This window comes from Clytia hemisphaerica, unplaced genomic scaffold (genome assembly GCF_902728285.1).
Source record: "Clytia hemisphaerica strain Z4C2 unplaced genomic scaffold, Clytia hemisphaerica genome assembly, whole genome shotgun sequence".
In the NCBI taxonomy this organism is placed as follows: domain Eukaryota; kingdom Metazoa; phylum Cnidaria; class Hydrozoa; order Leptothecata; family Clytiidae; genus Clytia; species Clytia hemisphaerica.
Window position 1 is genome coordinate 779,256 of NW_027103334.1, and position 26,033 is coordinate 805,288.

At 36.6% G+C, this 26,033-nt stretch overlaps 1 protein-coding gene across 3 annotated transcripts in view; it reads right to left on the reverse strand.

The window, feature by feature from the left end:
• Positions 1–481: 481 nt before the first annotated feature.
• The window catches only part of LOC136816884 (polycystin family receptor for egg jelly-like), a 55,286-nt gene continuing 29,734 nt past the window's right edge, over positions 482–26,033 (reverse strand). For all 3 annotated transcript variants that reach the window (XM_067073227.1, XM_067073235.1, XM_067073219.1), the window contains 21 exons: positions 22,828–24,052; positions 22,075–22,436; positions 21,105–21,281; positions 20,000–20,106; positions 19,001–19,114; positions 17,589–17,914; positions 16,420–16,688; positions 15,754–15,993; positions 14,603–14,929; positions 13,997–14,260; positions 12,876–13,374; positions 11,852–12,150; positions 10,785–11,015; positions 9,561–9,684; positions 9,045–9,188; positions 8,142–8,483; positions 5,785–6,493; positions 4,292–4,508; positions 3,525–3,693; positions 2,775–3,068; positions 482–2,049 (listed from right to left, as the gene is read on the reverse strand). In XM_067073227.1, the coding sequence (XP_066929328.1) occupies positions 653–2,049; positions 2,775–3,068; positions 3,525–3,693; positions 4,292–4,508; positions 5,785–6,493; positions 8,142–8,483; positions 9,045–9,188; positions 9,561–9,684; positions 10,785–11,015; positions 11,852–12,150; positions 12,876–13,374; positions 13,997–14,260; positions 14,603–14,929; positions 15,754–15,993; positions 16,420–16,688; positions 17,589–17,914; positions 19,001–19,114; positions 20,000–20,106; positions 21,105–21,281; positions 22,075–22,436; positions 22,828–24,052 (7,836 nt within the window). In that variant the 3' untranslated portion in view covers positions 482–652. The remainder of the gene's footprint in view (positions 2,050–2,774; positions 3,069–3,524; positions 3,694–4,291; positions 4,509–5,784; positions 6,494–8,141; positions 8,484–9,044; positions 9,189–9,560; positions 9,685–10,784; positions 11,016–11,851; positions 12,151–12,875; positions 13,375–13,996; positions 14,261–14,602; positions 14,930–15,753; positions 15,994–16,419; positions 16,689–17,588; positions 17,915–19,000; positions 19,115–19,999; positions 20,107–21,104; positions 21,282–22,074; positions 22,437–22,827; positions 24,053–26,033) is intronic.

The window sequence follows — 26,033 nt, forward strand, 5'->3', positions numbered from 1 at the left end:
TTTTAGTTTTGATGACGTCATCGATTATGACGTAATAATCAGTTTCTGCGCTTTTTCGCGAGAATGAGCGAAAAAACAATTAGGTTACACATCAGGTTGGAAGCTACATCATAATACCCTTCATGTTCAGTCATTTGTTTGGTCGTTTTCCGTTGGCTAATGCGATCTAAAAATTATGGTAATTTTAAGACATGCCATAACTTACCCGAGGATCGACCGAATAGCAGAATCGGGTACTCCTCACCTTTATAGGTTATGTAAGTTTTTTAAGAAGATTTTGGAAAGCTGGCTGCATCTACAGGAAGAATACTAATGGCAAAACTTCAAATCGATTATTTAGAGGAGAGAATTGACATATTTTTTGTGATTTTTCTTCACTTTGAAGTTTGACCAAGTATGAATGGTCAAATAACATAACACGTTCAAAATTGCTTTTTTTTTGTTAAAATTCCGCGAATTTTTCATTTTTCGGGCCAAAATTTCAGTCAAAAAGCCAATATTTCTTCTGTTGAAAAAATGAAATCGTCAAATATCATACGTTGTTAAGTAAGTTCTTACATTTTAAATAAAATTCAAATGAATATGTATAAAGTGCCAATGCATAAATATGTTATGAATTTAATAAAAATATACAGTAGTAAAAATTCCTTCATCAAAGTGTGATGACGTCACTGATCGTATCAAGATCATCAAAAGTTTGTTTAATATTTCTATTCTTCATTTCCATCTCGTCTGAAAGCGATTCAACCAAAGAATGAAGCTTCGATAAACAATTTTCAAAGTCTGTCATTTTCTCATTTGTTTGTTCAAGTTTATCAAAAATGGAATCCATCTTTTCGTCGCCATCGATTCTAATCTCCTCATCAATATCATCTTTCCCAATAAATGCTTTCATTTTCTTGGTGAAATATTCAACAACTTGAATATCTCCGGCTTGCTTCTCAAATTCTTCATCGAAATCAGCATCAATGGATTCACAAATAATCGCCATAAACATATTGAAAGCCACAAAAAGCATGAATCCGCTATACGCTAAGAAATACATTGGACCAACAATCGGTCTGGCGTCTGACATGCTTTCGAAATCAGCCGCTCCTAAGAGATGCAGAAACTGACTTGTAATGGTGCGCGGGATCGTCTGAAATTCCTCTAAATAGCTACCGAAAGCCAAATGAGCACTCCATGAAAATAATAGGAAATAAGTTGTAAACGGCACCATAAAATACATCAAAGGTGCTGTGAAAGCTTGAATAACCTTTCCAATAACAAAAAATAATTTTGCAAATTGAAGCAATCGTAGAAACTTGATGTTTAGTAGAAAACAAACGATACCGATAACGGACATAAGTGCTGAGTCAGCAGAGGCTGAATACTGGAAACTGACAAAATCTTTCGGATTTTCTTTAAAAGTTTTAATGTTAGCTGAAGTCGTTAGCCAACGAATCAGGATCAATACAAACATGACCATATACAATGGCATCAGAGCAGCTTCAATCAAGTTGAAGAAACTTTTGAAATATCTCAACTTCAATTTCAACATTCTTCGAATCTCCACAACAGCGAAATAAACAATAAAACAAATAAACACCATTTCAGCCCATAAACTTTGCAGACCCTCTTTAGCCGAATAGCGATAACCGTTGAAAATTTTAAAGTCAGCCCATGGAAAAGCACCACCAGTTGGCAATGTTTCAAGATACAAGAACGCAGTCATGAATAAATTGATATTGGCATTATAGACGGTAAATTCGGTGAAAACAGCTCTTGTTTGTTTATCAAGCCAGTTATGAATATGAAGATCAGCTAGCACTGTCCATGATGTTTCCTCATTATAACCAAGATTTGCAACGTAGCCGCTCCCAGGGTACGTGTTCGTTCTTCCTACGATGGGGAAGCCACGAAGCTGACTAGCCGTGAAGTATTCCCAACGATCAGAACATGAGACGACAGTACCGTCAGGGAGTAAAGCTTCTGGCGAGACGAAATAAATTGGAGCACCGTTAGCAGCGATCTGGTTTTTCAGCTTTTTTCGACGTCGAAGTGATCCTCCTAGATTTAAAGAATGAAAGTTTAAAATGTTATGTCTGAGTGAGTGTCTGAGAAATAAAACAAGCATCTGACTAACCCTGAATGTTGTGACCTTAAGACAGCCTTCTAGCCACGTAAAGGCTTTTATGGTGCAATGTAACATCTGCCTAAGCCCATGAAGTAGATCTCATTCATAAGAAAGATTTTTGATCCTACTATGAATTTCCGAAAAGGGTAAAAGTTATAGTCCATTGGATTTCACTATGAATTTCCAAAATAGGTAAAAATTATAGTCCATTGAATTTCATTTGGATAATCGTTAGCAACTTTCGAATACAAGCCTTTTCTTTCAACTATTACGAATATGAAAATTTGAGATTTTGTAAAAATTATTAACTTTAAATCCCCCAGAAACTAATAGTACACCCGCGCGTCACAAACCAGGTGGGACCCCCACCCCAGTAGAAATTTGCTCAAAATTACATCCCCATTGGAAAAGATGTCCAACAATTTCAGCTTTGATTGGAAATTGGAAATTGACTTTGATTTCATACCCAATTGGAATTGAAAAGAAATTTTGAGCTAAAAACTAATTGTTATCCTTATTGAAAATTTGATATAAATTTCCCCATTGAGGGGAAATCCATTGGAACTTTGAGATAGGGATCGATGGTCATGGCGAACAAACAAAGAATGCTTATAGAGTTTCTTTAGACAGAGAATAATTGAAATTGATGACCACAAACCTGTCCCTGTGTCCATCTTCTGGTACTGAGACGTGGTTTGATCACTTGTCGACGTCTCACGCCTTTTACGAATCGCTTGCGGTGTGATCGCGCCACGTTCCATTTCTTCATCTTTACGTACAGTCCATGAGGACCGCCTTTTACGAGACGACATCGAAGATGCAGCGAAGTCGGAAGACATATTGAGATTTTTCCATGCCACTGCATAATCTATGTGATCTTCGTCAGAGTCTTTGTAGAGACTTTCACAATGATTGATCAGGTGACTGAACGTCGAATGAACAGGACACGATTCTGACGAGAAAGTGTATTATTGTTGGTAAGTAAACTCTAGCTTGGACGGCCGACTGTCTGTTCTACCTATTCTAATTGTTAGAGTAGGCCAAAAGTGGGAACAAAGTTGGCTTTGCTTGAAAAAGATTGAAAGAATTCATTGCATTGGCGTCAAAAGAGGGCAATGCATTTACTTAAGACAGCCAAGTTTATGCCAACTTTAATTCACAATTAGAAAAGGCAGGGCGAAAAGTGGGCCGCCTAAACTAGAACTAACCCTTGCATCCCTTGTAAAATCTCGGTGACTGCGCCCCAATTGCACACTACGAATATCCTTTTCTTTCGAGATTTTTCACAAAATGTACTGTGTTATAACAAACTCGAGACTATACTAGTATAAGACCAAGCCTTTTGTGCTTTTGATATTTTACCTTAGTTTACGCTGTTTTAAAGCCTCCAAATTTTAGTTTCCCATACCTTTTTGTACGCGAACTTGTCTTATTCGAGGAATGCTCACAAGAAAGCTCTCATGGTTATCGATGAAACCAGAATATTTCACCAGTTCATCGTTATACCAAGGTCCAGCAAAAACACCTGGAATTAACGTATCTCGCATCCAAGCGTAAAAATAGCCGTGGTTCGAAACCTGAAAAATAATTAAAATTATATATGTGAAGAAGTTCATAGGATTTCTATCCAACTATCTTCTTTCAGGAGATTTGGGTGGCAGAGCAGCATATGCATTTCGTCCTTATTAGGACTCGTCAGCATTGCATACTGTACCCTGGCTGGGCAGATCGAATTGCCTAGCAAAACTAGGAATCATTTTCAAGTAGAGTTTACAGAGAAATTTGATTAACACAGGTTCAAGATGGAGAGATGTGACTGTATACTAAATCAACAACACTCCATTCTTGTTAGGATTTGATTGTTACACATTTTTTTAAGCAACCCCACCTTTCGGCTCAGGGCTGGACTTGTTAAGGCTTCCCGGATTTCACGCAAAAAGTTGCTTATGAATTATTGGCCGGAAATGCCTATTCAAATACCATCGATACATAATTTAATTTTAAATAATGCCAAAAATGCCTCTTTTATAGGTATTTTTGGTTGCTTTTCATGTCCATGCTCAGTTTCGAGGCTAGGTTGCTAAGCTCAAGTTGCTTACTTGCTTGTCCATATTCTCAGGACTAGACCCGAAACAACTAGGATAACAAGTACATGAAAAATAAAGATTGTATTACCATTTCAAATTTGGGACCTTTTGTATATGTAGCCTCCTTCAACATACTAATCATATCTTCTCGGTAAATATAACTGTGGAAATCTCGCTCCATGTAAGCCAATTTAGCCACGATCAAGAGGAATATCAAATAAGTAGCAATATCCTTGACCACAATTCCCGTCATCTTTTCACGTATCTTCTCTTTTCTTGATTTCTCAAGCTCGCTATCAGTTGGCCTAAAATGGCGTGGAGAAAGTTATAAAAACCAATACAGGTTTTAATTACTAGTCTGTGAAAATGATTAAAACGCTCTTTTTCTATAGACAGCTCAGGCTAATTAACGTTAGTTTGTCAACGAAGTTTTGAAATTCATGCATCATTTCGAATGGCATCTTTGATTGGAGATGTTGACTTACAGATGGCTAAAATAGATCGTATCGGAGTTTTTATTTTTTGATCTTACTAAAAAGGCGACGCATTGTGGGATTGTTTCGGGGGTATTACAAAAGAAATCTCTTAAAAGAATAAGAATTCCTCGAGGGAATTCTATTGTATTACCCCCGAAACAATCCCACAATGCATCGTTCAAGTTACGAAGTCTTATGGAGACAAGGTTGTTAGAATTTGCTAATCTTAATCAAACCCTTTAACAACCCATCCCGTTCTGTACCAAAAATACTGTTAGCAAGATATCCCGTCATCGCGTTCCGTGCTAAATAATACTGATAACGAGATATCTCGTATGCACATTCTGTTACATGTATACCAAAGAATTATAAGATTCCCAAACAAAATTGCAACTAAAGACATCGTTTATTTATTTCATGCTGATAAGATTATTTTCTATAATTCCTGATACAGCCGCTTGAAGTTCAAAAACATATCGACGTCAGTACGATCAAGTCAAGATTTGACGTCAAATCACGGTAGAGCTGACAGTTAGTTGGCCTTAAAGCGGCTGTATTTCTTTGTGTGTTTTAGTCAGAGAGTTGTTGTAATACATTTTTTTGCTCAGAATTTCATTTTCTTTCAGATGGTACCAATCATTTTCGTTTATTTCGAATTTTGAAAATCAGCTATTTTCCTGCCCCTCATTTTCCCTTGCAGTTTTGCCTATGGCGTCACTATTTTAGCCACAAAAAGTTTTACCGGGCCTAATCGGCATTCTCCCTCTCAAAAAAAGCTTGTAATGTACTGTGACGTTGTTAAAGGGATAAGGGGTCAGTCATAAGAATTGAGAAAGCATTCAAGCTTTAAATCTTATTCGAGTTATGGAAACTCTACTGTAATATTGATAACTTAAGGCCGGTCTCCACTTTCGCGCAAAATGAGCGAAAACCTTTTGACGTTTTTGGTCGGTTGAAAAATGAAGCAATTCCATTGGTCGAAATTGACGTAACGGATGAAAAAAATAGAACTTCCTTCAATTTTTTTTGTTCGTGCGCAACTTTTTTATGACGGAATCTTTTCTTTAGGCAAAAAAGGTTGATGAAAGTGGAGACCGGCCTTTACCTAACAATTGGAACTTCATCAGCTGTTATAATCCCATCATCACCGGAAAGCGATTCTTCCTCATCTTCCTCTCCATTAACTTTTTTCACTTTCTCCATTTCTTTATTCTTCTTCTTATCATCGACCTCCTGTTTAACAGGCTTCTTTAAAATGACAGCGAACAAAAGTGCAACAACAACAGCTTTTATAGGCTGAATAACGAGTACTGATTGGAAAAAGCCTGTAAACATTGATACAAGCCATTCGTTTGATTTACGTGGTCCCCACATCATTGAGTAGAAGAAACATACCAGAGATGAACTTCCAACACTGGCAAAGACTAAGAAATAAGCTAGATATTGACATTGGTTCGGTAATGTAAACGGCTTCTTTTTCTTCTTCGTTTTGGCTTTTTTGTGATTTTCTTGTTCTGCTGTTTTGTCTCTATTGCCAATGTCATCTGTGTCTACAACGTGACCAATATCACCTTCATCTTCTTCGACCCCCTTATCATCACGTACCAATATATTTGTATCCCTGGCACTATCAATACTTCCTCTTTGAGTCTGTTGTTTTTTCATATGTTTCTTCTCTTTCTTTGGTCCCAGTCTTCTGAAGATTTCTACGATGAGGATACTTGGCGGTACAATGATGAACGCTGATTGGATACCAATGATGATGCCAGTAAAATTGATCTTGAATTCACCAAGCCATACGATTTTTCGTGATCCTAAAAAAGTTGATTGATTAATTCAGTGTGTGTAGAGAAGATTTCAGGCCTAAAAAATGTTTTTAGGATTAAATTCTAGTAAATCTCTTTGCAAGTTTTATTTTTCAATACACTCAAACCGTACATCCTGTGCCCAAGTTCAGGAATTGCCATAAAGCCATTATGGTAATAACCGGGAGGGCACATTGCTATACATTGTACACTCAAACTGATTTAGATGGTTAAATAAACCCCCTTTTAACCTTTCCAGCGCGCATCATTTTTATATCTTCAGCCCGTCTGCGCGCAACGTTTTTTGATGAAAATGCAATTTTCACGATAACCGTTATAACTTTTTGAAAAATTAACTTCAGAAAAAAACCCTTATATTTTTGGAAAGCCCTACCTTTCCCCTCTCTAAATATGTTTAACTGAGTACTCCAAACAATTTTGGACAGAAATTATGAAGCCAGACAAAAGGTATATGAAAAAACAATGTCGCGAAAAAGTCATTTTTGGTGCAAAAAAAAAAAATTATAGAGAACTGAAAAATTGATAAAAACACTTACTTTTTTCTTTAGAAGGTTTCTTTATAGTTAGGTAACACAATTCCATACTTTTGAAAAGCCAAATAAAACTCTAAAACACTTTTATAAACCCTTACTTTCATAGCTAATTTTCTGCATCCTCAGTTTCACAAAATCACGCAACATAGCTTGGTCTACCATTTCTATTTTTGAAAAATGTTGCGTCATACCAAAACAAACCCCGATTGTTTCTTATCGGAAATTTCACGCTGATTCCGATTTTTTAATCGGTTTTACCGTACCTCTGACGGTTGGGGCGTGATCCGACCAAATATAAAGGTCACCTTAACAACGTATCAGATACGTCTTTCGGAACGTATGGCGAACGTATCAGATACGTCTTTCGGGGCGGAAAGGTTAAATAAGATAATTTTTCAAGGCTTCTATTATCATATCAAATGTCATTAGACCTTTACGACCTAATTTTGCAAAAGCTGGATTTAAGAATCGTATCAAATGTCAAAAATACTCGTATCAATAGATACAAACATCTTTCTTTCGAACCTATTGACTCGTAAACCCATTCCTGTAATTTTGAAAAAAATCCAGTTTGAAGTTCGAAGGGCTAGAGAGGAATCTTCAACCTTCCCAAGAAAGAAAGCGAAGTCTTGAGATTTGCATCGCTTATGGAAAGACGGATTGAATCCAGCGCTTTCTTTGTTTTCAAGCAACATATCTTTCGAAATCAATTTCAATCTGGCGTATGAGAAAACCACACGTGTCACATATTTTAGATGGGAAATAAGTGGCTTCATTTCCTCTCTAAGATTTTCCTCTCTTGCGCGGGTCTTTCAAATCAATGGTTTAAAAGGTGCATTAAAGGTATAAATGAATGGGCTATTCCATAAATAGTCTGTACCCCCTATGTTGAGGAGGTGTGACGTCCAGGGTGGACTCACAAATAATAAATCCAGGGTGAAAATGAAAATTCAGGGTGGTCAGTATAACAAGGTCAAAAATCCAAGGTGGTCCAAAGAAATGGGAGAAAAAAATCCAGGGTGTCACATTTTTAAAAAAACATCTCCTCAACATAGGGGATAAAGTTTTTTTCTGGAATAGCCCAATTTGAGCGTATTTTATACCTGGACTATCACCAGCACCGAAAAACATTGCATTGGTCAACATCACCAAAAAGATGAGGGCAAGACAAGCTGACAATCTCCTCACTCTGGTGAAAGGGCTATTCTTGGGACGCATAAAAACCGAAAACCAAATATGTCCATCGACAAGATTCTTAGAAACAGTTGACGCAAAGACCAAATGAAATTGTTTTAATTCTGTCTCGTCAGCAACCGTCAGCAGTTTTTCGATCTGTCCGTCATGTGATTCAACAGCTAACCATGAATCACACACAAAATGGTAGTCTGATTCGTTGTCCATATCAATGGCGAAAATACTGCGTAAATACCATGAAGGACTTTTACCTGGAATGAATGAAATTTTATTTTTAGACGAGCTTACTTAGTTCTTATAGAAACTACTAATAGTAAGAGATTTTGATAATACGCCGTTTAGTAGTGTCGACTGCGCACGCGTCCAAACAATTTTCTATTGTTTTGATTTTGGCGACCTTTCTTTCCCGCGTAAAAAATGGTAGGTAAAATTCCGGTTCCCGTAAGCAAACCTAGCAGAGTGACTGTAGGTAAAGAACTCCTTTTAATCATAACTTCTTTTCCTCTAGATGAATTTTTGTGAAATTTTCAGGAGAGATGCATAAAATTATCATTGATATCATGTTCAAATATCTAAATCATTCTCTTTAAAAAAAGAAAAGAAAAAAATTGACAATGTTTACATTCCTCTAACCTTCCACAGTACTAAAGTGCGCATTTTTACCTACCGCCCTCACGGTGGAACACGGTGGAGATAAACTCATAAACGGTGTATTTAACAAAGCTGTTCTAACGTACGATTAAGGTGACATATTTTTCTGATCAATCCTTAAATAAGAATCGGCCTAGTGCTAAGAGAGGAACGAAATTTACCTGAATTATCATGAAAGATTCGGATTGAAGTCAAGTTGCCAATATTTTTCGCTAATCGAATTTTGATGGCGATTGTCGATCGAGATTGAAATAATTTGCGTCCTGTGCATCTTAGAGGAATGACGTCAGTCTTTCCTTTTTCCCCTGAAAGTGAAAGTAATGATTTGTTTAAAATAGTGTCGACTACTGCAATGTGGGGAATCAAAGTTTTCTGAAACTTTTATTTCATTAAAACTACAACTTGCATTGGAAAGAAATTCGAAGATAGATACCTTTAATTCTTTTTAAAAGAGAAAAAGGTTTCGAAAATTTTAAAAGTCCCAAAATATTAAAAGCACGTTAAGAACATTTTAAGGCTTTGTGGAATCTTAATCAAACGATTCCTCAGCAAATTCCAAAAGAAATACTCTAAATGGTAAAAATAAGCAATTTAAGAACATCAAAAGGCTTCAAAATTTTTGGATGTTTTTATAAAATACTAAATTATTTTTGGATCGTAGCAAAAGGCAACATTACCTGTCAATAAACAATTAACATTAGCAGTTGTACCACACCCAAATCCTGCACCTGTCACAATGTTCAGTAGGATGTTTTGTTGTGTTGTTTCATCTCTGGTGCAATCCACTGTAATGATTTGTTCCTTTAGAGACAAAAGTGTGGAACAATTTGACAATCTCATTCCTAGACTCCTACTCAAACCATCCGCATAGCAAGAGTTAGTTCGTCATTAGAAAATTCTAGCTTGGCGGGTAAAGTTTTAATAGACCATGCTTTGAGACAAGGTGGTAAAGTATTTCGGTTACAAAAAATATTGACAAAAATTTACGGATGCTACAATCCGTGCCATAATATATTTGCACTTTTGGCTAATTTACCATTTTTTGAAAATTGAAGTTCGAGCGAGAATGTCAATTAAAGGCCTTCAACTTGATTTCATCGATTATTTCGATCTGGGAGGGATTTATTGGTTTCTAGGCTATATTTCAAGCCCTACTGGACCTTTTTTGAACTTTTGGATCTCTTAAGTCTTAAGTCTAGCGTTAAAACTCAGAGTTAAAACTCTACCCTTCGAACCTACTTTAGAGCACTTACAAATCGATTGTGGTTTCAAAACACCCCGGTGAATTTCCCTTTTGTGCCAAGTATTTTGTGACTGATTGTAGCAAGTATTCCATGCCCTTGCTAGCCATGTTACACTGTTCTTGAATAGTCTTTTTTAAATTTTATTTCATCATTATTATCTATAATATTTTCCGGATTTGTTGGATTTGTTTTATTTTAGAAAATTTTTAGTTTGAAAATTGCGAATGTCTCGTTGAACTTACTAGTCAAGTAGACCGTAGCACTAAGACAGGGGTGTTATTCTCATCTCTGGGGGAGGAAAAAGATCTGCAACTGAGCCGCAGCTCTCTAAATAACTTTACTTGGCGTGGAGAATTTAAAGCATAGTAAAAACAAAAACAATAGGATTTATGAAAAAGAAGTTGGCACACAACGTTGTTTCAAAGTCTGTGTAAAGTTCATGACGTCCATAGACCGTTAGATGAACGTTAAAACAATGTTGTGTACCAGCTGAGTAGAGTATTGTCCGTTTCATGCCCCCAGCGGTTTGCGTGAATGCGTGAAAGAAATTGCGTGAATGCGTGAAAAAAAATTGCGTGAATGCGTGAATTGGAATTGGAAAGCTTTGCGTGAATTGAAGGTTCGTTGGGGGGGGGGGTCCTCTTTCATTATACTAACCTCGATGATGTCCCTGCGATCTTTTCTTCTCGCCCATACAAGTAGAACTGCATAAAGTAACCACAACGTTATGATGACCATCAATACACCAAGGTTATCACCAAGATTCTTCAAACCAGCAAATACTTGATCCATATCGATAGGATTCGGTGCAACCATAACATCGCCAGCAAAGTCAGTTAAATGGTTACAAAGACATTGTGTTTTTGATGGTGTTGTCTCAATACCAACCTGAAAATAGTATATGACTTTAAGGGTTAATAGCCTAGTTTTGAGCACTTTTATCCCCTTTCAAGAAATTTGGTAAAAATTTATTTATAGTGTACGATTTGAATTCAATATCCCCCGCGCGCCTACTAAGAACCTCGTTGACAACCGTGATTCCAATTCTTTCCATCTATTAATCGATGACAGATTCATTGTGAAATTCTGAAAGAAGTATACTAAAACTGGTGTAGGATATATTCTAACAACTACACGATCTTTTTTTATAATTCTTTTTAGAACAATCACGCTCGATTCACAAAAATTTTATCAAATCAATTTATTTTTCAGTTAAAAACTTTTAGGCATAAATTTTTAATCTACAATATAAAACAGGCGATGTTCGGGCTTTTTTTCCCCCTATCTCCCAATGACAATATTTGAAGGGAAAAGATAAAAAATGCCAGGAGATCGACAGGCTTATACCTACAGATATCTTATTTAAAACACTAGATAGAGCTACGTATTTCCTAGGCAAACGCAGTAGGAGCAAAATAATCCGCTATCTTTGCTGAAATTAAACCATACTGTAGCACCAGCAATACGTTCATTCAAAACAAACAGCTAGCGTGGCGCGAAACGAGGAAGCGAGAGAATGGTCGTAGTCGATCAAGCACCGAACTGTGGTATTATTTCGCTTCAGCGAGGGACGAACTAGCTCCATCTACTGTTTTATGTGTGCTTATATCTGCCGTATCCGAGTGCATCGCACCAGAATCCAGGATCTAATGCGTAAGGATTACGATATCTGTGAGCACAATCTTTTAAGAGTTGAGTAAGTAAAAAAACTAGGTTTTACTTACGACACATCCGTTTGACCCCCAAGTCTCGTTCACTGGATCCCAAAACAAACATTTGGCTTTCGTAATTGAAATGGAATAATTCAAAGATTCGTTAGTGTATAAGGGTGGTTGTGTCACCCATTCTCCAGGCGGGAGGGTGGGAGCAGGTGTGGGAGGGGGCGGTTTAATTACAACACAGAATTCTTCATCCACTTTATCAATATCAAGAGGATCTTTTATTGGCGCGGTACTTCTTCTTCTACGAGATTGGTTTTCTGGATACGTTTGTGATTCTTCTGTGGGAGGTGCGTAGAAAACACCTAAAGGAATGGAAGAAATGTTGAATTTTACCAAGTAAAACAAAAGAATTCTAAATTGTTGATGAATACATCACTTTGAAATCCTTGATAATTTACCACCGAAAAGTCATAACGTTTGAAAGTCCCTAAACCTTCATCGCATCGGAAAACAATCTGAGCTCTAATTCCCATTGGGAAAGACAAAATGGATTCAGGAATCTCCACTGGAATTTTGAGCTGAAAACAATATAACTTGAAGCTAATTCTCCCTTCAGCGCCATGGCTGTAAATCTTCTCACTGAATCACAGAGAGTACTACTTATGTGCTTAATTGTAAAAAATCACCCCGATAGCATTTTATAATGACTCACTCATTTTATGAAATTTTCCTTTAAAGGTGCCAAAACCTTCATTTTCCTAAGGGTTTTCGGAAAAATCACCCCAAAATCACTTAATAATGCCCCCACCCCATTTTATGGAATTTCTCCCAGAGTACCAACCCCCCCTGCTTATTCCACCCACCCCTACAATTAAGCACAAAAGAGTAGATAAATAGATATTTTACACAGATATTTTACGTAACATTGAAAGTAACCGGGAACTCCTTGTTTGAGGCGTCAGCACCTCCCAGCAGGCACACAACGTAGTTCCGACGTTTTTCTAACGTTCACAACGTCCATATAACGTTAGAAAGACCACTCGGCCATCTTTCATCTAAAGAAAATTTTAAAATATAATACACAAACCTAAATAGACGTCAGCTAGGTCATGTTCATCACTAACAAATATGGAGTAGACATCTCTGGTACAAATAACATCTTCAGCATCAACCACCAATAAATCAATCACATCCTCAAGATGAGCAGTCTCATTCTTCCAAGAACAGGACGAATTATCCGGTAATTGCCACTGAAATAAATATTTATCCGGTGTCGGTCGTTTCCTATCTCGTAAGTAAACTTGGATTCTGACATTATTGATTGGTGTAATTACTGCACGAAAACTTTCATTTTGTAATTTGATGTTATGGAAATTCTGCTGACTACCATCAGGCTGTACACCCATTGTAACGTTTTCAGGGTCTATCGGCAGAGCGTTGTTTTTTATTACTATTTCGATCGGTTTTTCTGTATTGTTAACTGACATTTTTTCGCCGCTTTTCGTAACGAAATTAATCCCCGTTACCGATGATTTGACTTTGGATGCAGACACGTCGTAAGTGAAAGGGTTGATAGTTTTTCGCACCTGAAAATGAAAAAAAAAATTAGGAGTATAAAATAATGAAATGTATAGCATATACAAATTGAAACTACAATCATGGACAAAATATTTGAGATAAAGGGGATTTCCCTGCGAAATTTTAAACACCACAAATGATTTACGCGTTAAAGTACGGTTGGAAAGTAGAATTTTAACATTAGTCTTAAGACTTACGAGCTTAGGATCTCAGAATTCAAAAGCTCAATATTGTTCCAATAAGGCTGGGAATATAGCCTAGAAGCCACCGAACCCCTCCAAAATCGAAATATTCAATGAAAGAAAGTGGAAGTAGTAAAATCGCAATTCTCGCCCGAACTTTAAATTCTGAAAAACTTATACTGGTCGCATTTTTCTTGATAAAATAGCAAGATTGATCAAATTCAACCAAAGTCATATGATATGCAACAGTAGCGTAGCCAAGAGGGGCGCAAAATTTGTGTAGGAGAGCAGATTTTTATGACACTAATATCTTTTTACATTATGAATAGATAATTACAATGTCATAAAAATCTGCTTCGCTACGCTACTGTTGCATATCATAAGACTTTGGTTGAATTTGATCAATCTTGCTATTTTACCAAGGAAAATGCAACCAGTATAATGTTACCTGAACCGTGAGAGAATTTTGTGCTCGTTCATAATCGGACGTCAGATTCTGATCACCCATGATCATTGATTGGTCGAACTTCGTTCCAATACCACCAGCGCTGATAACTGAACTGCCATTGGTAGATTGAGGAAGTTTTGATGAGCCCAGGGTGGAATCTTTTGTTTCTATGACAACTGGTTCTGAACCAGGGACTGCGAATTTTGTTAGGATATCAAGTGATGCTTGTAGTTTAGATTCCAATTCAGCAATCAGCTCTTTGCTCTGTGTTATAAATAAAGACTGGATTATTCTGGAGATAAAAGAGAATCTACCTTTCCATGAATGTGATGCTACCGGAGACTTTTAAATGTTACCATAAAGCTAGAGGACGATTTCTAGGACAGCGAAACTAATAGACCTTATCGGAGTTTTTGATTTTTCTAAAAAAGCGATGCATTGTTGGACTGTTCAGAGTGTATTACACTAGACTTTCCGACTTTCCTCCAGGAATTCCTAAGAGATTTCTATTGTAATACACTCGAAACAATCCCACAATGCATCGCTTTTTTAGAAAAATCAAAAACTAATAAGGTCTATTAAAAATCATAACCCTTATTCGCATACCTTTTCAAGACCGGCACCTTCCGATTTCATCGCAGCAATATCTGTATTATTCTGGTCATTGACATTAGCAACTGCTCCATTCGATTCTAACATTTTACTTGAAATATCCAAGATATTGGTTAGTGACTCACTAGCTGCATCCACGTTCTCCAGAGATTCAATAGTGTTCATCATCCCATTCATGAGCTCGTTTGCTTTACTTTGTGTCTCTTGAGAAATTTCATATGGGTTGTCAAAGATGGTAGATATAGACGCGGTGACGGTGTTTATGTTTTCAATGCTGTCTAACGGGATAGCTGATACTTGGTTATAGATATCATTACGAAGCTGAAAGTTATAAAAAGTGAACACAAGATCCTTATCCAGGTCATCTGATTCACACCTACAGTGTGTCCGAAAAAAGTGGACAAATTTTTATAAAAAGTAAAATCCTCATAATTCATGTGAAATTTTATGATTTCTTTATTTAATATTTCAATCTTAAAAACCTATTTAAACATTTTGGGAATTGAGTATCTATTGATTGAACAGAGAAATTTTAATATTATTTCAAGCATTCTAAGCCCAGTTAAGATGATGAGATTTGAGGATTTTGATTTATATAACTTATTTCTCAGGAGATTTATACATTCTAGTTGAGTTCAGCTTTTCTTGACATTTCCCAATTGGCACAAAGGTCTTTTGGACGTCTAAAGTACGTTTCTAGGACGTCCAAAGGTTTTAAAGCCGTACATTGAATGTCCATAAGTCGTTGCGTGCCCATAGGGTTGTCTTTTCGAAATTTTGACTCTTTGCATTCTTGCCGGTGATCAAAATGACAGCAAAATGACAGCTCTAGATCATTAGCATTTCTCTGGATTTTTTCAGGTATCCACAGAAATAAGGAATTAGAAATCCGGGAATTGAAAAAGAGAGCTTTTTTTTGTTATGGGATAAAAGCAAGTCCGAGAAAATTCATAAAGCCAAGATACTCAAAGTAAAAGAAGAAAAGTTTGATTGAAAAACTTTTATCCTTTATTGGTCTAAATTATCAGTTGGTTATATGGATAACAGATACCGTCCACAATCATCCCTTAAAAGTATCGAGGGCTATAAAAATGATTAAAAAGTGAGACTTGCCTCAATTATACACAATAAAGACATAAACTTACAGACATTCTATTCAGTTTCTCATTAAAAAGTTGTTCTTGTTCTTTTTTGGTCAAGTTACCAGTTACATTATCATTAAAAATTTGATTGTTCACAATGGATGAGCAAGCATCTGCAAGGTTTGCCAGAGCTGAGTAATCACCACTACTGATCAAATCTTCAGCTAGATTTGTTCCATTGGTGGATGAGAAGATGGATTTCACAGAATCCAATGCAGCACTGTTATTGGTGTTCGGACCAACCTTGAATAATGAAAATACATTGGGGTTAGTTTAAAGATGTTATACACCCCTGTGTCACAGACCCGCTGGGACCCCAGCCCCAATGAAAAATTTGGCCAGAATTTCGTCCCCGGTGGACAAAATACCCTACAATTTCAGCCCCACTATGATATTGACTTTGATTTCATCCCCATTCGAAATTTGCTGTACCGTCCCCACTGGATATTTTAAGCTCGGGACTTCTTATAGAAATTCTTATCCCCACTGTGGGAAAAAGTTCCACCGGGGCTGTGAGGCAGGGGTGTTGTTATTGACTCGGTAAGAGGATCGACCTAGATTGGTGGACTGCTATTAGAAGCTTACTGAAAGGTTTCGTTTTTAAATAAGAGTGAGATCGTTTGCTTAGTTGCCTCCGCACTATTAGAGACCATCTTGAATCAAACTTACATTGACCGTTAAATTTGAGACGATAGAACCTCCAAGGTTATCAGAGATCTTGACAAAAATAATCAATTGATAATCTTGTGTAGCATTCCCAATGGGTAACACGGTATTACATTCTGCAAATTGTCCATCACAAAAGGGTTTGGTAATGCCATTATTGAAGGCGAAGAAGTTGTACGATAATGGTTGATGTTGATCTAACCAATCAGAACATGAGATTTTGAACGTATCCTCTAATACTATCCCTGATGTTGGTTCTATCTTGCAAGAGCCTGAAATTTGAAAAGTAGGGCATTGCAGGTTTTTAGAAGATATCTTCAGATGAAATGGAGTTTTTATAAGATACTTTAATAATTAGTCATTTGAAGTAATAAAAATGACGTGTTCGTTAGAAAAAGTAACAGAATTGTTTTATTACTGGTTAACGATCAACCAAATTAAATAAGAGCTTGTAAAAACTCCATCTCGTCCAAACCCTCCCTTTGAAGAGAAATTTGACTTTCCCAGCCAAGTGGGAGGTAATAATCTCATTGGTTAAAGCTAAGCAATGTTTTATAAGAGACGGAAAGTGGATTTTACACAGCAAACAAGCACATTAATCTTGGCAAATTAATTTGATACGGAAAATACTTTTATTTAATGAAAAGAATACAGTCGGTCTCATGTTGTCTTCTGACAAAAACCATTGGAAAACCAACGGATCCAGCGAAACTCGACCCCACAACCATGCCATTCGTGGGCATTTGCTCTACTTTTATATACTTCACTGAGACAGAAATCCGTCTGAGAGAGAAGAACTTTTAACATTGTGATCTATTTGAAAAAGCCGATCATGGAAAACGAGAAAAAATATACTCAAAAGTTTAGGCTGCTCCGACGGGTAAGGATAGTACACGCAGGGTATTGCCGTAGGAAGCATTTTGATATCGGGGGAGGGCACAAGTTCAGTGTTGTCACTGAGGGCCAACCATGGTTTGGCCCAAGGGAGATTTTGAAATCTAGAGCTCTAAATTGGATAAAAGCACACTCAAAAAACTAAAATAGTTCGAATAAAGGCTAAATTTAAAGCTAAAATACTCCATTTTATGAAAAAATCACTCTTGAAAATATTGGGGGGTTAAACACCCCCTAGCCCCCCCCCGGTAGCTACGGCACTAAGGTATTTGACTTACCTGAATGTGGATTCTTGTTGACAAAGAAGCGGAAAGAAACTTCACCATAAGTTGCATTGTCACGATAAGCTCGAAACATCACCAAATACCACCGATCTACTGTATAAGCTGATGCCTTCGCATGATAATAAATACTATTAGCTCCAGGGTTTTTCAATATTCCATTCATTTGGTCTGTTGGTATTTGTTCACATTTTGCACTGTCATTCACACATGTGTGTAGAGTCCATTCGAATGTTAGTTTTCCGTCGCAATTTGATTCGCAATATCCTTGGAAGACTTGCTCCTTATCGTGATTCATGTAGCGATCAGCGTTTCTTATGTGACTGTAAAAATAGAAAAAATAAACTGGGAAATGCAGATACAATCATGGACTTAAATGTTTGAGAAAAACACTGGAGAATGCTGGAAAAACAATGGAATGGCCCCCTCCCCCCAGTGGCAAAGTTTAGTGTGAACGGCCTTCCCACCGACCTTCCAATATCCTTCAACATTGTATTCTACTTGTCTTGTCTCACAATTTTCGTCCATGATTGTAGCTAACGCTATGACTATATTTTTAGGTGCATACCGACTACTTTTGCTAAGGACGCGTGTACAACCTCGTCCCCGTGCATCTCAGACTCATCTTACGTTACTGATCGACGCCAGAGAATATTATCCTGTCCTATCAGTAAGCATAAAAAAAAACGATAAATGCAGGGAACGAGGTTGAAGGATCAAGTCTAGCGTTACAACTCAGAGTTAAAACTCTACCCTTCCAACCTAATTTAGAGCGCCTCCAAATCGTTTGTGGCTATAAGATTTCGTGGGAAATTCCTTTTTTTCTCAAATATTACGATCACTTGATTATAGATTGCAAAAAAGATTTAAGAATAAATTCTTGAAAACGAATATGGCTCGATCCAGTCTACTATTCAGGGGTGGAGAAAATACAGACTCTTGAATGGACTTTATAGGTGATATATTTAGGAGAGGTATCATAGTGTGCACCCCCCAGAATAGTGGGTAGGAGGGTTTTGGTGTTCCTGGGTCAAAAATTTCCAGGTGGGATTTGGAACTTTTCAGTTTTTATGTGGGAGAAACAAGTTAAGGCGGGGATTGATTTCTTTAGGTGGGATTTTTGATGATTTGATAAAAGTTAATGTTAGTTTTTTCTTATTTCCAATTTAGTTATAATTTTTTCTAAATTTTATATAAATAATTCTTTTACTATACTCACTTTTCTCCTTTTTATTATTGTGCTGTAATCATTTTGTTTCGTTCCTCGAATTAGTATAATTTTTCGTGGGGATAGCACTTTTAGCTGGGATCTAGGAGTCTGGATTGAGGGTGGGAATCTTAGGGTTAGGTGGGACCTGAATTTTTTAAGTGGGACCTGGAACTCCCTTGCACACCATGGGTCTTTTTACCTTATTTTAATCAGTGGTGGTTTATTGGCCATGATTATTAATTGTTGCTTGAAAGTTGACCATCTTGGTTCATCAACTGGTATCGAAGAATACATCCCCAAGATAACCTCAATCCTAAGAAAGAGTTTAAAATTCATTAAATGTTTTGTTTTTAAATAAGAGTGATTTCGTTTGCTTACTCATCAATTTTAATTCACAAGCTTTTTCACATTGGATTGACACGGATGTGGAGCAAGATTGCTCAAAAAATAAAAAATAAAAACTTTTTTGCTTATATAAGCATAATATAACAATAGCAAGACAATGTCCTGATACGAAATATGTGTCTGATATGAAACGGAAACACTTATGTAAAAATAAAACCTTTAAGGTATTTGGACACCTTTTTTCTGGTTATTTGTCAAAAAAAATTTCAGCCAAAGTGGGGGAAAAGTTACTGGATTTCATTTTGGTAAAATCGCAATCTTAAAATCTGATAAAATTTAAAATGAATTTTAAATAAAATATTAAAATTTGATCGAGAGTTAACAGTTTTAACAACCATATTGTTAGCCCCTCTTTCATTAGGAGAGACCAAACTATTACAAGAGGTGAGGATTTCAAACAATATTTGGATTGAGTTTTTTTATTGGGTCGTCCAAATGGAAATTTGGAGGTTTGATACCCCTCCATTAAAGTCTTTGAATATTGGCGAATCTGTTCGAGGCCAGCAAAATAACAAGATTTTCATATGCTGTTTCATTTTATATTACTTTCAACGGTAAAGATTAAATGGTAATATGAATCTGATTTTATTGATTATTCTTGAAGAACATGTAAAAAGTAATGGTGAAATTTCTAAACAAACCGTGTGCAGTACCGCAAAATAAAAACAAATATGGCTGATTTACAAGTTTATTTTGGACACGTGATTTCAATTGTTCTCTTTAATGAAACGTGGTTCGTACAATGTTTACATTTTACTACTTTTATGTCCCTTTATATAGGGAAAAAACATACGTTGTTCCAGGCTGGATATGTTGACCATCCAACCAGACTTTGGTAGCACTCGACAATGTTTCGAGACGACCCACACCATTACCATAACATCCTTCTCTCTCTGTAGCCTGAATAAGGAAATTTGAATTTGAATTTTAAGATATGGTTACAAGATAGTCGAATTTAAATAAGTCATGAATGGTGTATTTGAAGAATGGGCCCTTCCAATATACCCAATATACCCTCCGCCCCATGGGGGGCGGAGGGTATATTGTCCGGGGGGTAGCGAAAAATCATCAAAACTTGCCTTGTCCGGGGGGTAAATTTGGGTCGTCCGGGGGTTCAACAGATGCTTGTCCGGGGGGTAAAACCCGTTGTCCGGGGGGCCAAAAGTCACTTTGTCCGGGGTAAATCAGTGAAAATTTTTATATCCTCCACCCCCAATATTCAATTTTTTTCTGAGAAAGCCCAATGTTCAGAATTTCATTATAGTGGTGTAATGAAAAAGGCAGCCCCTCAAGGGAGGAGTCCTACTAAATACTTTAGTCGTAGAAGTTTTAGCAAGACTAATTTTAGCGTTTTAGCGAGTTTTCCCTATTTTCGCTAAAATAAATCTCGCTAAAACACGCCGAATCGACGGATCGCTAAAATTTATCCGCGCGAAATTTCTGGTTATATTGCCTTGATACATTTTTATCAATATGAAGGGTTTCAGTGCAAAGAAATGCTAGAAAACGAATTCAGTCAATAATGTAATACGTGTACTATTCGCTAAAATTTATCCCCGCGAAATCTTTTGAAATCGTGATTCGCTAAAATAAAATTTCTACGATTAAAGTAGTACTAAAAATTAACAAGTGGTTCCCCCTAATATTAACCGTAGTTCGTATATCTTTCTTCAAGAGAACAGAAAAAGAGGGGGTTGCAAAACAACAAAATCTCCAGAAAGAGAAACTATGACGGGTCTGCTTGACCGTCCCGAGAAGCCCTTGTGTTAGCAACGTTGTTTCAACGTTTATCTAACATTCACAATGTCTATATAACGTTAAATGAACGTTGAAACAACTTGTGTGCCACCTGGGACTGATCATTGGGTTAACAATAGGTGTATATTTTTAATCAATACCTGTGAATTATTAGACGAGGTGTGATTCAAATCAGGCTTTCTAATAGATAACATCTTAACAGAACTATATGTGAGATTGAACTCTTCATCGACAACAGTACGGCAAAGAAAATACATTTCCACGTGTCTCAAATCAATACTGTCTGGGTCACGTGATAGTGTCGCATCAAGGATATACTGGAAATGAAAAACAAATCAAATTCCAATGGCAAATTTATGGTAAGCAACAGTTCTAGGTTAAATGGTGTAATGGCAGCACCTTTAAACTGATCCGGGGCAGGGTTTACCAACTGACGGTATGTGCGGCGAAAAATATGGTTTTTAGAATCGCAACCTTTACAGTGCAACAAGAAATCGGTGAAATTCATATCTTTACAGTGCATTTATCGAAAAGTACACCCTTACAGTGCATTTCTCCTATCTTAAAAACATACCCTTAACCGCCGTTCATACCCGTCGGCCAAGTTGCCCGTCTGTCCCCCCCCCCCGGATACTGATAAATTTAGTTTTCATTAGTCAGTTTTTATTACCTTGTGTATATCTCTCCCTATATAAATTCCTTATTACTCAAGTCCTGCGGAAAAACATCACCGTTGTAAAATGTTTCCTATATACATATCGAAGAAAATTCCTAATATAAAGGAGGCCAAACAGATAAAACGCCAGTTACATCAATTTGCGCTGTAATCTCTTCTTTTCAATTGAAGTGTATGCATTAGTGGTTGAAACTAAGAAAAGTGGAGATATTCCTTTCCAGGACTGGAAAGAGTTGAATAAGGTACCCTTAAATTTCTTTTCTGCGGCAAGCAGCTTCTTTTTCTCTAACAACAAAAACATTGAAACTAAAAGAAGCAATTAAAGTGCTGCATGCTTATGTAGACCAGCCTTCAAGTCGGTCAATACATACATTGCATTTTTTTATATAAATGTACACTTTAACTTTGGTTTAAAAGTAGAAAACTAGAATTACCGGCTCTTCCCATGGAATATTTAATTGATCGCCACCAGAGATGATAGGCTCCAATGGTGACGGTATAACATCAATGAAACCACATTCTTCATCTTGAAAGCGTTCTTCAATCTGCATTTGAACTTTCAAACAAATCTTATACAAACCATATGAAAGTGTATTCGATTCGACGATAAGTTTTAGTTGGTTTACATCAATGGTCGAAGGTAGTTCAATTGTTTCGTTCTGATAATCACCAGTGAAGACAGTCCATTCAGCTTTGTAGATCATTGATGAATTGCAGTTGATTTGGACACGAGAGTCTGCCTTCAGATTTTCACTTTTCATAACTTGCCTTTGCGTGTATATTGAATCACCGAGTCCTAAAAAAAATTATTTGATATTAATTAGAACTTCTTTGTTTATTCTCTAATTTCCTACTTCGGTCTTAACATCCCAGGAAACTGCAGAAAATTAAAACCCGAAAAATTGTCCCGGTAGATTAGGAATCAAAAGTCCTAATATCCATAATTTACGGCGACAACAGCGAGAAAAAGGGGGAAAACCTGAAATTTTATGCCTATTGAAAAACTATACTATCACCAAAATGGAATTTTGTAACTGTAATTAAAAAGCTTTGAAGTTTCATCCATTGAACCAAGAGATGTTCCATTTCCGTTGGCAAAATTCTTGATTCTAGTTCTACTTGCTAAAAAATTCTCACCGCGTTTCTGAGAAAAAGCATATAGTAAACGTGAAAAAGCAAAGATTTACCTAAAATCTCAATTTCAGGTGACCGGCACGTCATATTTATAACGCTGATGATTGCCGTCTCCAATTGTGACGTCACATTATTAACAGCTACCATTTTGAGTTCATAATCTCCTGGCAAGTCAAATAGTAATTGATATGTTCCCAAGAAAGATCCATCCTCTTGTGGATTAAGGTCCTGATTTGAGATAACTTTGTTAGTAGTTAAACCTCTATTGCTGCAATCATCTTTTGTTGAATCAGCTTTGGTGAACACCGTGATTTCATTAGAATCTAAAGGCGATTCAACCAGGAAACAACTGTCGTATCCAAGCTCAAAGATATGCAAATTTAGCATAAAAATATCACCCAACATTACAGCTTTCTCGTATTCACTGGTCATGTTGATACCAATTTCCAGGCAGATGTTGGTTGATGCCAATGCTGTGATTGCTCCTAATTTGGAAATATTTAAGTGAATATCATAGCATGAATTGTTGAATGGAAATTGATGCATTATGGAGTTTGCATCTGTATTATAAATCTGATCCAATAGGTCCCAATTATATTGAAATCCACTCAAATCAAATGCCGTAAATTGACTTTTGATTTCAACTGGATAGGCACAATCAAACTTGACAGCATTTTCGGGTATGTTGGAAGGTGTTTTCGTAGATTCAAAGTTGAATTGAGGTAAGATAAGTATTTTCTCAATGGTCGTAAAGTAGTTTCCGTTTTGTAAGGTAACATTAAGCGTATAGATTTTGCTTGCCAAGAAACTGTGATCTATAATGAGTGTGTTTGTTTGTTGGTCAAAAGTGACATTTGGATAAAAATATTGGTTGGTTTGAATACCATTTTCATCGAATTCTTGAATTCCCAAACCATTAAATTGCTCAACATTTTCGAACTGTTCAAAATGTAAAATGTAGGTTTCATTGATGTAGGTCGAATGTGAGATACTGGCAACAATCATTGTTATATTGATTGGTATGGATTGGTTTAAAATGACATCATCATTTGAATATCCAATAAGTGTTAAGGAAGATACATTTTCGAAATTAAAACTGTAGTAGGTTGTAAAGGTACCATTTATGCAAATGACATCGTTAGAATTACATTCGAATACTGTTCGAATAATACCGTCATTCCCAGCTTGGACAGTCATATTTTCTGATAAAGGTAGTGAAATAGTGTATTGACATGTATCACCACTACAGACAGGGTTCGGTACATCACTGACAGGTGCCTAAAAAACATGGAAATATTTAGGCTACGTTATATCTTCCTTCGTTTCGAGCGTAAAACTCCTACTCTTCGGGATATGCGCACTGCTCTTGTTTTGCATATTGAAATTCTCCGGATACATCACATGCACACTGAGGTTTTAATGAAGCAAAAGAGAGTTTCGAAACCTAAGCCAGTCAGCTGTGTCTTTTGTTAAAGTTTTCTATTATGTTTAAACCTATTAATGAGGAAAATTCCCGGTGGGGGTCACTTATAGCAGTGTCTATAGACCAAGAGTAAGGCCTAAAAGCCTGGAGCTGTCTATTGTGTAGACCATGAAGTATTATGATAAAATAAAACAAACGGATCATTAAGGTAGAACATCCAGCTACAAGGCACAAATTTCAGGATTTCATCCCCAGCCGGGTCATATCGAAGACGCCTAAAAACTTTATAGAGTACTATTTGAAGCTTAACGCGAAAAAGAAAGAGAAAATTGTCACCAATATTTGGTTGGACAGCTAATGCAAAAGGTATCGTAGTATAAATGGGTGTAAAGGTAATGTGTTAGGCTATGCGCAAGGTTGAGGGTCCATCCCCTGCTGGGTCTAGCCAAAGACCTAAATAATGGCATTTTTTTAATGCTTTAATGGTGTAAAGCTAATAAACTAATCATTGATAAATGATGCAAACAGAGACTGGGACTGAGCTAGCACGATGTTAATGAACTGAATGATAAATAGACATCAATAAAGTGGGACTCAGACCCTCGAGCTCAGACCCCTGAATAGAGCGAGAAAAATATGAGCGAGAAGAAGAAGAAGATGAGGGACTAGGAAAGAAGAGCTAGAAAGAAAAGTACTTGTAAATGAGAACTTAGAAAAGGACTTGAAAAGTGACCGAGAGATATGACAGGATTCGACTTTCGTTAATCGAAGGAAAGAAATTTAACTTATTTGATGTTATTTATGTTACACTACTTTAAGGGCAGAAACTTTAACAGCAGAAACTTTCGCAAGACCGAAAAGTCACGAAATTTCGCGGATTTAAGTTTCGCGATTTTTACTTTTTGAAGAAAATTCACGGAAGAAACTTTCGCGGTTTTTTGTGAATGTTCAATTTTAGTAGGAATAACTTTCGCGAATGGCTAGGGAAAGTGAATAAAAAATTATTTCGAATCTCATTTTTTTTCTTTGAATCGAAAGAGTGATATGCTAATAAACGAAAAATAAACTATTTACACTTCTTCCTCCCATTCCGAATCGTCGTCACTGCTATACCTTCAGTAAATTTTCTCTTGAAGAAGCTTTTCGCATATCCGTTCACCGTAAGATCAAGGGGTTGATAATTCTTGGTCATGTTAGCTTGGGCTTTGTCGATCAGGATGTTTATTACTTCTGTGGTCATCTGACCATTTGACCATTTGACCAGTAAATACATCCATGATTACAAAAACCTTTTGATCCGCGGCACATTTAAGAGATTTTCTCTTCTTTTCAGCATACGGCTTAATGATTTCAAAGATTCAGCAGTGTTCAAAAAATGTTTTCGGTTAACGCTGAGAGAAAAATCTTTAGGAAACTTGAACCGAGGTAAAGATTGAGCAGTTTTACCCCCATAAATTAATTGGATTGGTAAAAATTCACCTTGTAAAATCTTTCGCGATTTTTGGGAAAATTTCATTTTTCGCGAAATTAACTAATAAGGGCGGAAACACTGATCGAAGGAAAAGTTTAAGTAATCTGAGCGGTCCCCTCAATTAAGCTAGAGGTTGACCCCAATCGCCTAACTTCCCTTCATCACAATACTTTGCAAATAGAGAGAATGGTCAATGGGAAATAAGCAAAGAAATCCAAAGAAAAAGAGTTTTTTATCTTCAGTTGTTCAGAAAAGACTATAGGTAAGGTTTCTTAAGGATAAATCAACAGAAAGAACTTCCCAATCCCTGTCTGAAGCAAAAGCATACCCAATCTCTACGCTTGCCACCCCATGTTAAATGTGTG